The following is a 13,807-nucleotide window of genomic DNA, read 5'->3' as shown; positions in this document are numbered from 1 at the left end:
AGGATTACTTGATGTCTTTCAGCAGCTCCCCTCCCTCCTTCCCCCTTACCTTCGTGGCCAAGTCAAAATGATCTGCCAACAATAAAATTTTAAAAACACAAAGTACACTGTACGCAGAGAAAATGTTAATTATCATTTATATTCCGCGGATTTTCAAAGAAGTCAAGGCAGATGACTTTATGCAATGTCACCTCAGTAACAACTATACAAAAATAGACAAATATATCCCCTCCCGTTTTTTACTAACCACGATAACGGTTTTTAGCGCAGGGAGCTGCGCTGAATGCCCCACTCTCCTCTCAACGCTCATAGGCTCCCTGCGCTAAAAACCGCTATTGCGGTTTAGTAAAAGGGGGCCTTAGTGCAAAATATAGACAGCATATATAAATTCTCAAAACGGACACATTTTGATCACTAAATTGAAAATAAAATCATTTTTCCTACCTTTGTTTGGTAATTTCATCAGTCTCTGGTTGCATTTTATTCTTCTGACTGTGCATCCAATATTTCTTCCCTTCTTTCAGCCTCCTGTATGCTTCCTCTCCTCCAGACCTCATTCCCTCCCCAAACTTTTTCTTTATTTCACCCTGCCCGCTTCTTTTTTTCTCTCTGTCTGTCTTTCTTTCTCTCTCTCTGTGCCCCATTTTTTTCTTTTTCTTTGTTTCACCCTGCCCCCTTTCTTTCTGGCTCCCTGTCCCGTCCCGTCCCCGTTTCTTTCTTTCTCCCTCCCCTCCCCCATGGCACCGCCATTGGGAAAATGCCGCCACCGCCGGTGGGGAATAAGCTGCTACTGCCGCCATCGGGAATAGGCTGGCTCCGAGTTTGCCCTGCTTCTCTTCCCCGCGGGGCCGACCAACTCTCGCCGCCTGACGTCAATTCTAACATCGGAGAGGACATTCCGGGCCAGCCAGGCAACGATTGGCTGACCCAGAACGTCCTCTCCGACATCAGAATTGACGTTGGGCGGTGCGAGTTGGTCATCCCTGCAGGGAAGAAAAGAAGGGAGAACTCGGCCGGCTTGTTCCCGATGACGGCAGTGGAAGCCTTTCCCCAGCGGCAGCCTATTCCCCGGCAGCCTATACCCCCTTGGGGTATGCATCCCCCTTGGTACGCCACTGTAACCTACTGAAGTTTAATTTTTCCCAAGTCTAAATGCCAGAAGGCAAGATATTCCAATAGAGTTTTTCTTCCCCTTGGCAGATCCTCACTTAGCTGCCTCAGGTGAGCTCAGAACAGTTTACATGAATTTATTCAGGTACGCAAGCATTTATTCCTCTCTAGCCTGGCGGGATCACAATCTAATGTACCTGGGGCAATGGGGAGATTAAGTGACTTGCCCAGGGTCACAAAGAGCAGTGTGGGTTTGAACCTACAACACCAGGTGCTGAGGCTGTAGCTTTTAACAACTGCACCACACACTTGTACTATAGCAGTTTTAAAATAGCCCCTTGAAATGCTAGGCTATGTACTCTAATTGAAACTTTCTATGCTAAGAAAAAAACAGAGACACGATTATCTGGTCCTGTAATGCCCCGTTGCTTCTCCGGGTCTTAAAATGGCATTGACATTGGTGTCAGTGTGCTGCCACTGGCTTTGCTGGACCCAGAAAGAGGAAGTTACATCAGAGCTTAATATAACTTTCTGTTTTTGAGGTCAGGCAGAGCCAGCTACAGCACGCTAATGCCATTACAGACCCAGAGAAGCAGTGGGCAGTACAGGAACGGGTAATGGAAGATATACAGGCTCTTAGAAGTCCTTGATAACTCTTCCCTCCGGTGTTCAGTGTGTGCTGGAGAATGTCATTGGCTGGTTTGTTTTCCCCCAAGAAATTCAGGGATTTTCCTAGCTCTACAAAGAGGGGGGAGCTCTGGGTATGACTGCAGGAAGAGCCCTGAGGGGAGGAGATTGTATGTGGCGGGCATTTCTGGGATTGTGGAAATGGCATTAATTGCATGGTAAGGCTTCATGCACAAGAGAAAATATTAAAAAAGCCAGAAGAATAGATATGAGCCCGAGACTCCACATCTAATTTACAGTACTTGCAATTGCTGCATCACTAACAGTCATTTAGATATCCATTCACCTTTTCCTTTCTATAATCTCTGTGTTTCTTCTGCGTTTTCATCAAGAGTTTTTCACCTTTTTTCCATCCTGCTTCACTTTAGTCCCAAATGTACAGTACAGAGAATTCAAAATGTAGACTCCTCTGTTAAGTGCTATTTGAAATCAATAGCACTGCAATTTCCCCCATATTTTATCTTATGATTTCTCTGAAATTAATTTTACTTACTTATCCACTGCTTCTGTTGCTTTTAAAACATGAAATATGACAACATGGATTAATTCTAGATCTACTCTTGAAAGAATATATTTTTCATATTTCTCCATAACCTCATGTGCACTAAAGTTCTTCTAGATACGTGCGTGTGGATGAGGGGGTGAGTCTGTGGTTGTGCTTAGATGGGGAGGGGTGTTACTGTATGTGGGAAGTTGGAGTGAATATATTTGGCTGTGGGTGTGTACGGGTATGGGTGGTGTCTTTGTGTGAGGGGTACATGCTTTATGTTGGAGAGTGTACGTGGGGAAGTGTGGTGTGTTTACACTTGTGGAAGCAAGTGGTATGTCTGTGAGTGTGTTTGTGTTGCACACAGATGTGTAGAAGGGATGGCACATGTGTGTGTATGTGTAGGGGATAGGGATATATCTGTGGTGCATCTAGAGATGAATGCTATCTACTGGATGGCTATCTACTATACTGGATGGCTATCTACTATACTGGATGATTTTGTTTAAAGCTTTTGGACTATGGATTTCACAAATGTTTTCTGAAAATGGATATGAAAGAGTATGTCAAGTAAGTGTTTGCTGCCATTAAAAAACTGGTATGTGACTAGAAAACTAAAATGTAAAAACAAGGAGGTGTTTCAGCCAATATTGATAAGGGGAGAGTTGAAAAAGTTTTCTGACCCCTGAGTCTGAGGCTTTTCCTACCCTGCTAAAGAGATTTCAGAATATGAAAAAAGATGTTAACAGTGGGTAGAGATTATTAGGTGTATAGGAATAATGTTCAGTCAGTCAAACTGGTACAGTTAATGTTTAATATTGTTAATGTTTGAAACTATCAATAAACAAGTGGTTTATGCTTGATTTCAGAAATTATTTGTGTTTGTATTTGTCGTATTTTCTTTTAAAATATCTTACCTATTAATCACAATTAATCATGATTAATTGCTACTGCACTATGCGATTAATCACAATTAAAATTTGTAATTTTCCTGCAGCCCTATTTTAAATAAAATAAAATGGAGTCCCTGAGCTTACCTCTTTAGCTTTAGGCCTCCCTTTTCCTAAGATGCAAGCAATTTCCCAGCAAAGTCTTGCCAGTGAAGATCTCTCTGTCTCTGGAAGTCCTCTCACAGCACCTCTTCAATCCCCCCAGTACTGTAGACCTGATTCTCCTGACGATACCTAGACCTTCCTCCCATCCTCCTCAATAAGGCTAGTCCCTCTCCTGACAAAGTTAAGTTCCCTTCCTAACTCCCCCTCCCCTGCTAGGATAACCCCCAGGTCTTTCTAAATTACCTGGTGCTTTACTTGCTCCTGCCCTTAGTGACTGACTTGACAAAATGGTTGCATGATCCCTAGGTCACAGCGGCCATTTTGTGGGATTTGTTCCTGCCCCCATAGCACTGCTGGACCACAAGGGAATTTAGGTAGACATGAGGAGGGGGACTTATCTTGACTGGGAGGGCATGGAGGGCTAGCAGGGGGAGGGGGATCAGAACTGGAGCACTAGGGAGGATTGGAGGACTACAGGGCATCTTTTTTTATATAGATCAGTCTCAGACAATATTCAGCTGGGCCTGTATAATTGTCTTAAGTAGGCCAGCTGAATATTCACCAGGACCTGCATATGCCCCAGATTAATATGGTTACCAGATGTCGGGATTTACCCAGACATGTCCTTTTTTAGAGGACATGTCCAGGTGTTCAGACGGCTTATCAAAACCTGGCACTTTGTCCAGGTTTTGAAAAGCTTCCAGCTCGAGACTGCATTGGGAGGGCATCTGCGCACACACAGATGCAACTTGGTGATGTCATGCACATGCACGCAGGCATGTGATGTCATTACATCACACCTGTGAATGCGCAGATGCCCTCCTGACGTGGCTTTTAGCACGAGAACAGGTTGCGGAAGGCTAGGGGTGGGGCTGGGGCAGAATGGGGTGTAACTTGGGCAGAACAGGGAGGAGCTAGGTAGAACTGGGCAGGCCTGGGGGCAGAGCCATGGGTCTGGATTTTACAATATTAAAATCTGGTAACCCTACCCATATATCCATTGCTGGTGCCTGAACATGGCCCAGCACTGAATATTCAGGACTAATTCTGCCCGTGGCAATCAGCATTTTCTTAAAGACAGTGATCACTGTGGGCTATATATAGACTGGATAGAAATTTGATTTTTTGCTGAGTTACTTGATTCCATTTCACAGTAGATCTTAAAGTTCATAGAACGCGAAAGGTGATTTGTATCTGTTTTCAAAATGCTTGAAAGATTATTTTTCAAACTTGTCATTTCTTTATACTTAGGTGATGAACTTCCAATAAATGTACGCATTTCCCATGATAAACAAGACAAGCTTCATAATTGCCTGGAAAATCTTTTTAGTCAGGTATGGTGAGATGTTATTTTTCATGATTAATCTACAGTAACTCAAAACTTCCTAGAAATAAACACACTGAATTCAATGGATAAGAACTGAGGGGCTAATATTTAGCTGTGGCAGTCACAAAATACCGGCTTCCATGGTTAAAATGAAACCGGATATTCAGCACCAGTAACCAGATACCTGCTGAATATCTAGTTTCAGTGCTGACCTGAAAGTGCTATCTGGTTAACAGTAATATTCAGACTGATAGCTGGATAGATAAATTTAGCATCAGTTTATTGCTAGCACCTAATTATTCCCATTAATTGACTCTTCAACCAATTAAGTCATGCATATATCTCAGGGTCTCGCCTAAACTTTGACATGTAAATTTGGGTGACCTTTATAGAATGCATACATCTAAATGCAGGAACCCCAAAACAATCGGGAAGAGAAAATATTTCTTAAGGGCAAAACCCACTTCCACAAATCTAGCAAAAACAAAAACATAAACTTGGAAGCGGCACTACGCCAAATGCATACATAGGTTTATAACCCATTCAAATGCACATGCAGACTTGAGTGCTCAGGAAAAAAGTTGGCAGACTGAGGGACAAAAACTAGACAGTTCTAAGTCTAATAGATGCTGGCATTGTCATATTAATATAGGGACTCTGGATCACCTGTTATATTTTTGTCCATTGATACTTAATTTCTGGAGGTCAACTTGGGTACAAATAAATCTTATTCTTGAGTCATCTATTCCCTTAACTTATGAAGCCATAATTTGTGGTACGTTACTACACGTTAAGCCTACTTTGGATAAATATAAAAGCCGTCTTTTCTTGATCATGACGGGAATAGCTATTCAAATGGTCACACATAACTGGAAGAGCCTCGACAGAATAAATTACACACATTTTGGTGAGCAAATGTGTGTACCACATATAAATATGAGGGAATGATTGCGGAATGTATGGGGTTTAGTAGTTCATGTAATAAAGTGTGGAGCCCATTGACTACATTTGTTACATCGCAATAAGGGTCAGGAATCTCTCCTTTTCTTAGATTTCCTTACACATCCAGGGTGGGTGGGTGGGGGAAGGGAAATGTATTTTGAGGATTAAAATTACTAAATTATAATATTGTAATCACATCATATGTCTTATTGTATTAATAATTGAGAGAAGGGTGGGAGAAAATGATTGTTTTATGCATTACTTGTGCAGTTAATAGTGCGTTTTTTGCAGTATTTTTATGTTCAATTAATTGTATTGCACTGTCAAAGTTTGAAAATCATCAATAAAGATTTAAAAAAAGAAAAGAAAAAAAGTTGTCAGACTGAGGAACAAGCCCACTTGGTGGAGCGTCTGAAGTGGTGATCTCTAGTCATAGCACATCAACGAGTAAAGTGTATACTTTTTTTGTTATAACAGTGCAAATCAAAGAAATAAAATGAACTTATCTGAGAGGTAAGCTGTAAGGGGTCCAGAAACATGTTTTAGGTTCTGACGTGTTTCACCAAGGCTGTATCAAAGAACCCGTACTGCAGCGCTCAGATGTGAATTCTGAAACAAAAATACAAATATTACAAACTGCTTTTTTAAGGTATAAAAGCAAACCAATTCAGTGCAAAAAACTACAATACACAATCAAAGAACTCCAGTTGGTACCTGCCGCACACAGCCACTTGTCACTTCTTAGGCTTGAAAGCAAGTGGCGGAGAAAGCTGACAGAGGATAAAACACTCCCACACCGGAAATGACATCAAACGCAGCTGCAGGAACTTTAAACAAACTGAAAGCTAGCTGTCAAGTGTGATGCAGGAAAGCCCACCATTCAATCTCTTTATTCAGACCCAAAGGTGCCACAGTTTGCCAATGCATTTGGCATAGTGCCACTTCCAAGTTTATGTTTTTACATCTAAATGCAGACAGTTATACCCACTTTAGATTTAGTGTAAGTGGTTGTACCTAGATGTACATGCTTTCTCTGCACCTGCAATAGCATTTCATAAAGAAAAGTAGACGCCTGTTTTTCTTTATAGGAAATTCTTAAAATAGGCACCATTAACCACACCTATATTACCCACTCTAATTTGTCTACTACACAAATCCTCGTACCTGGTTTCCAAACTGTTTCTTTGGGATGCTTTCCATGGTTAACACATAATTAACATAAGAACATAAGAGTTGCCATACTGGGACAGACCGAAGGTCCATCAAGTCCAGTATCCTGTTTCTAACAGTGGCCAATCCAGGTCACAAGTGCCTGGCAATACCCCAAACAGTATAACAGATTTTATGCTGCTTATTTTAGGAATAAGCAGTGGATTTCCCCAAGTCCATGTTAATTATTGCTTATGGACTTTTCTTGTAGGAAACTATCCAAACCTTTTTTTTTAACCCTGCTAAGCTATCTGCTTTCACCACATTCTCCAGCAATGAATTTGAGTTTAAATACACGTTGAGTGAAGAAATATTTTCTCCAGTTTGTATTAAATCTGCTACGTAGAAGCTTCATTGCATGCCCCCTAGTCCTAGTATTTTTGGAAAGTGTAAACAAGTGATTCACATTTACCTGTTCCACTCTGCTCAGTATTTTATAGACCTCTATCATATCTCCCCTGAGCCATCTCTTCTCTCTCATTCTCTGAGACTATTCTGTTTCATAGTTTAATGGTAATGTTATGTATGCAGTATTCAGTCTTAAGGGTCAAAGACAACATGAAATTAATTCATGTTTTAAGCAAATTATCTTATTTTAAATTAGACAAATTATCTTATTTTTAAAAAATATATATTTTTAATATTGCATTTTTAACAAAGGTTTGTTATGTGTCTTGTTTTTCTTCCTATCCAATTCATGATCCTTAACAGGTGGACTCTATTACCAGTTTACTGAGAGGACCAGCTGTTGCAAGGGCTTTTGAACAGACCAAGTTCTTCACTCCAGGTCGAAGCCTGCAAGGTGATCAGAGTCAGCTCAAGGATGAAACATTTTTCTGTCCCTTAGATTCCTGTTTAGGGTTATTAGTATTATTCAACTAGATCTACAAAGGTACTTTTTTGTATACAGTAATAGTGCTTGTTACTATGGATAAAGGCATTATCCACCAATATTCGGTAGCGCTATCCAGAAAGTGTCACTGTATATTCTTACAGATCACCTTTAGTCTGTTGCAGAAACCAGTATATTCTGCACAATTCACCAGCAAAATTACAGGTTTCAACTGCTTTTACAAAATGATATTCTCCATCATATATGGTTTCTGCAGCTACTATAATAATAATAATAATAATAATTTTATTCTTATATACTGCCATACCCAGCGAGTTCTAGGCGGTTCACATCAATTAGTTTAGGATCCGCATTGACATGCAGATTTACAACAATTGATCAGATTTACAACAAATTTAACCAAACTTGACAGGTGATGAAGGAAAAAGGGGAGAAGATAGGGAGGAGAGTAGCTATCATGCGGGGAGGAGAAGAGCGGAGTGAGGGGCGAGATGTTATTGCAGGAGGTGCAGGAACGAGGGGGGGAAGGTTAAGGGTCTTGTTTGCTGAATAGGTAAGTTTTGAGTACTTTTCTGAAGCCGAGGTATGTAAACCATCCTAGATTATAGCTGCTTTAGCTACTTCAGACTCCAGATCTGCCTCATTACAGTAAAACCTTGGTTTGTGAGCATAATTTCTTCCAGAAGCATGCTTGTAATCCAAAACACTCGTATAACAAAGCGAGTCGTTCCACAACCCAAAAACTAAATACAAAATACTATGTGTATTTGTATTGCAAGACCTCGCTCATCTAGAACAGTCACTACGCTACCGCAGCGTCAGAGAGAGAAGAACCATCAGCTCAGTTGTGATGATGTGATGCGTGTATACTGTATGTACTCGTATTGCAAGACCTTGCTTGTTTAGAACTGTCACTATACTCTTGCAGTGTCAGAGAGAGAACCATCGGCTCAGTTGTGATGTGTGTATACCGTATGTACTTGTATTGCAAAACATTGCTTGTATATCAAGTTAAAATTTAATAAAATGTTTTGCTTGTCTTGCAAAACACTTACAAACCAAGTTACTTGCAATCCAAGGTTTTACTGTACTTGTATAATCTATCCACTAAATGGAATACTTTTTAAAACAGTTAAACAGCAACTTTGGAAAAATAATTTAGAACTGAAAGTGTTAAACATGGGCCAGAAAAAAAAGAAACCTATGAGCAGGAAAGAGGCTCATTCCTCTTAAAAGTTTTCTCCCATGCCTGTTGCACTTTATATTTCAACAACCACTTCTGTGCTCTTTGATACTATTTTGGTTACATTCACTTCTCACCTGTCAAATGCTGTTTACGTTATAGATGTAAAGAGCCATAACCAGCACAAATAGGAAGACCACTACAAATGAATATTACCTTGTGCTTTCAAATACATTTGATTCAGTGTATATCAGTCCTTTTCAAAGCTTTAGTAAGATAATAATAATAATAACTTTATTCTTTTATACCGCCACAATCTTGCAACTTCTAGGCGGTTTACATTCAAGAGAGCTGGACATTCAGCGATTTACAATATGTAGAAGGGGTACAGAGTACAGGGACTTGAGAAATCGAAATTACAAAATATACTGTTTGCTAAGAATTTCAGAGCAGACCTGTAAAGAAAATTTGCAGCTTTCAGAAAAAATGAAAAAAATGAAAATTACAATATACAGTTTGTTTAGAGATTCAAAAAGACAGCAAAAATTACAATATGAGGACATTTTCTTCCAAAATTCAGAGTTAAGGGTGAAAAAATGAGATTTTTGCAGAAAACTGATCTTCCCTATTTGGCTGGCTTGAATACTATTCAAATGTGTCAAAGGAACTGGATTAGATTATCAAGGAACTGGATTAGATTATCCGACATGTTTCGCACATATTTCACATACTTGTGAGTCGAATGACAATGGCGACCTCGGGAGACCCTTGAGACAGCACTATATGTGCGAAACATGTCGGGTCAGACTCCCAGGTTTGGCTGTGATTCAGCTAAGTATTAAAACTTTTGTTATGTATTAAAGCTCATATATTTATATATATCATTCAAATTTAAAAAATATAGAAATAGACCAAACTGTGAACTATTAATATAATATTTAAGACGGGCAGCCAATGATGAGGCACCATGTAATTCTCCCGCTTCTTTGAGACATGCTAGCGGTGGAGTGGTAGGGCTGAGGCGTCCTTCTGTAGTTAAATGTAGGAGGTATATCTACACCTTTAATAATCTAATCCAGTTCCTTTGACACATTTCCAGGTACTTTAGTTAGATTGTGAGCCTTCGGGACTGTAAGGGAATTTTTTAAGTACCTTCTTACTTCTCATTTATAATCTTAATGTATATTTTCTTCAAACCGCTTAGAACCTAACGGATGTAGCGGTATATAAGAAATAAATTACATTACATTACATTTATATGGAAGGTTAGGGCTGGAGAAACCTAATTGATAAACACTTGCCATTGAATTATAAGCTTTGAATACTATTCAGGCATGTAAGGACGGAGGTGTTCCTCAGCACTATCCAGATGACACCGCAGAAGAACAAAGATGAAGCATGGGTGTTCCATCTAACTAGGAATAGGCAGTAATAGGCAGCTTAGTCAATCTTTTGCCTTCAAGCTGGTAGAGATGTGGAATGGACTTCCTGACTCCATTAGACTGATAGGCCAGCTACAACAATTTCGTAAAGCCCTGAAAACTCTGCTGTGTATACAAAACTTAAATAGCTTAACTATAGTATCAAAGAACTGATGATAATCCAGCTTTTTTTTTCTTCTATGCTCTCTTATGTACTCTAGTCTTAATTACATGTGAACCGAGTCGAGCTCCGTTGGGAGATGACCCGATATATAAATTGAAGACTAGATTAGATTAATATTCCACCACTTTCCACATATTGCAGCTACATATGTAAATTTAGGATAGCAGAAAGCTCTCCTAACTTAAACTGCATCGCTATAAGGACAGCGGCTGAGTTTAGTTGCTATCAATAGAGCAGCCACCCGTCTCTCCGTATAGCTGGTGCCACTCCCTATCTAGAAATGAACACCGAGTATACAGGGTAGAATTTTCCAAGCCCGACCATGGAATCTGAATATTGATTTGTTTATAAATTCTATAGTGCTGCCAGATGAGCTTTACAGAGTCAATTTCTGTTCCTTGGAGCAGACAATCTAGTCAGCCAAGACACCCGGGAAAATTAATAAATGAGAGGTTTTGAGTTAAAACACTGATTGGGAAGAGCTAAACCTGGATGAGGTAGGGCTCTTATGTTCTTCCACAACTGAATATCCGGACTCACCACAAGGCTGCCTCTGGCCTGGGATGACACTGATTATACAGGCTAGGGATCATCCACCACTAAATCACTAAAACCCAGATTCTCTATACATTGCCAATATCGGCGGCAGTCTAAAAAGCGGCGTCCTATTGCGTCTCAATCACTTGATGGCGCCTTATAGAGAATTGCACCTCCAGTAAAGATAGATGCTGGAAACATAGGCCAGAGTTTACCAGGTCTACATTTCTTGTGCCTATCTTTGCCACGAATCGCGCTTACATATGTGCTTTATGGCGTCTAACACCTCTTCTGGTATTAGCCATGCCCATAGTGAAGTTAGGCGCTGGTAGTTACCTCTGGAGGCACAATTCTGTCACCTTTTCTTTAGGTGCTGGTAAGCGCTCCAAATTTAAAGTTATTTGTCATTTCAAATGGCATTTCCCTATTAAAATTAGACACTTGTAGGGTGCCTACCAGCACCTAAGTTAAGGTGCTGTTTGTAGAATTTCCCCCTAAATGTTGTCCTGGAGAGCACTTGGGGGGCAATTCTATAACTGGGCACCCCATACAGGCTGCCTGAGGCTTCACAGTTGGAGCCTTTTCTATAACAGAATCTGGGAGTATACCCCGTTATAGGCCTGCCTAACTTTTAGGTACTCGCAGATACATCAGCTATAGGATTGGCATAAATAGGGGCACCTAAATGTGGCACCAATGCGCATAACTTACAAAAAAGTTGCATGTGTAAGTGGAAGATCCTCTCATGTCCTTCCATGCTCCACTCCTGTACACCTCCTTGCAGCTGTGCAAGTTAAGTGGATATTTTCAGAATAGCGCCTAGGTATTCTGTTAGGATTTAGGTGGGTATGTGCACATGGTGGAAAATGTGGCTTAGTGGTTAGAGCAAAAATAAAATTCACTGGTTTTAAATTCAATTATTCATAAAATTCACTTCAATTATTTTTGTGTATATATGTGCCAATGTATATAAGTGCTCAGTGCCCAATCTCCTGCATTGGATCCACAGTGAGATCAAACAGGGACCATCATCATACTTATAAGTCCCTTTTATTATTGAAGATCTTAATATTTTAGACATTATCTAGAACACCATCAGTGCTTGCTCTTTACTCTCTATTAATGCTGTTATTAGAAGAGGCACTTATCTTTTTGATTCCAGCACTGGTGAGTAATTCCAATTGTGGTTCAGCAGGATTCCACTACATTGTGTTGAAAATAGTAAGATAATGTGACCGCTCTTGTATCTCCCCAAACCAGTCCTGAGTTTCGCCACGAGGGCTTGTTCAGGAGGAGTATCAACAGAGCTTCAATAATTTGCACCAAGGCAAGAGCCTTATCCTGCCAGACAAGCAGATAGCCTAAGACTTCTGTGGTCTGTGCCCTGTTTATGGCTAGACACATCTGGATGGGCTGGAGTGGGCTTTGATGGCAACTCTAGAAATCGGGGAGTATGTCCATTTCTGGGCAGACTTCTACATTCTGTGCCTTCAAAATAGCAAGGACAGATCAAGATCAAGAATATACAGTATATATTATTTTGCATCATATGCTATAAGTTTATTTTATTGGGCAAACTGGATGGGCAGTGTAGGTCTTTATCTGCCGTCATCTATTAATTTACTGTAGTGCTCATTTTGAAAGCAGATGGTACCTCAAGACACCTTTAAAAATGACCATCTGCTACAAATTTCCAGATCCTGAGTTTGGAAAGTTAGAATCTGAATGTTTCACACTGCAGTTTGTCCAAATACCAAGGGGGTATTTTGGGTGGGACTAGAGAGGGTTCAAAAGTAGGACCCATCAACAGCAATTTTCAAACAAGAAAAAGCATACATGTGTAAAAAAAAAATTTTTTTTTTAAAGGAACATTTTTATCTAGATCTGTTTCAGTCACATCCAAATTATACAAAGGTGCTCGAATTGAGCAGCTGACCATTGAAGGGATTAGGGCATGACCTCGCCTCCCTATCCCCTAAAAGTGATACCAGAAAGGAAAGCCAGGCACTATGTTAGCTGTAGGTAATAAGGACCTTCTGAGCAAAACAAGTGGGTCAGAGAAGTAGCCTAGTAGTATAATAGAATGTAAACCAAGGGTTACAGGCTCAAATCCCATTGTAACTCTATTAATTTTTTCCCTGGGGCTTCGTCCAGGAAGAGAGAAATTCTTACTGTACCAAAAGATATAAGACATTTGCAAGCCTGATTGGCTTTTTTTCTAGCTGGAATTGTATGTTTCCCTTGGTTTCTAGTCCAATGCATTAACATTTAGGTTAGTCTTCTGTTCTGCTGGGATATCTGTTTGGCCATTTTTGTAAGGATGCTGCCAGAAGTTCCTGTGCCTTCGGTTCCTCTATTTATAATTTAAAAGTTTCATTTTGTAAAATGGTTGTTCAGGATGAATGTCTACAGCATAAAGACATTCTTCTCACATATTTTTAAATAGGAAATCTGGGCATCTTTCCTCTTGGAAAATTGCTATGAAATGGATGTTTGTTTGTTTGTTTTTTGGAGGGGGGACGTTATGAGCAGGATGTTTCAATTGGATGACTTGGAGTTCTTTCAAAGATGCTCCTCTGTTTTACTAACAATCCAGCATCATTTTCTCTTCTGCACTGAAAGAAGTTGACAGACAACCGGTGGCATATTTTGATAAAAGTTCAAAAGGTCTAACAGAGAAATGATTCAAAGATCAAGATAGGGAGGATCTGAGAGGGAGAAAGAGGATAACATTGTTTGTCTCAATGTACAGAAAAGTGAGTTTCAAACATCTCACGTTGTGCCTTTAGACCCAGAGACAGTGACAGCACAG

The 13,807-nt window shown here is 40.0% G+C and overlaps 1 protein-coding gene across 3 annotated transcripts in view; it reads left to right on the top strand.

The window, feature by feature from the left end:
• The window catches only part of PREX2 (phosphatidylinositol-3,4,5-trisphosphate dependent Rac exchange factor 2), a 628,296-nt gene that overhangs the window by 409,632 nt on the left and 204,857 nt on the right, over positions 1 to 13,807 (top strand). For all 3 annotated transcript variants that reach the window (XM_033933977.1, XM_033933976.1, XM_033933978.1), the window contains 2 exons: positions 4,591 to 4,673; positions 7,529 to 7,619. In XM_033933977.1, the coding sequence (XP_033789868.1) occupies positions 4,591 to 4,673; positions 7,529 to 7,619 (174 nt within the window). The remainder of the gene's footprint in view (positions 1 to 4,590; positions 4,674 to 7,528; positions 7,620 to 13,807) is intronic.

Source organism: Geotrypetes seraphini, chromosome 2 (assembly GCF_902459505.1).
Source record: "Geotrypetes seraphini chromosome 2, aGeoSer1.1, whole genome shotgun sequence".
NCBI lineage: Eukaryota > Metazoa > Chordata > Amphibia > Gymnophiona > Dermophiidae > Geotrypetes > Geotrypetes seraphini.
The sequence above is the reverse complement of the archived record's forward strand: the minus strand, read 5'-3'. Positions and strand labels throughout refer to the sequence as shown.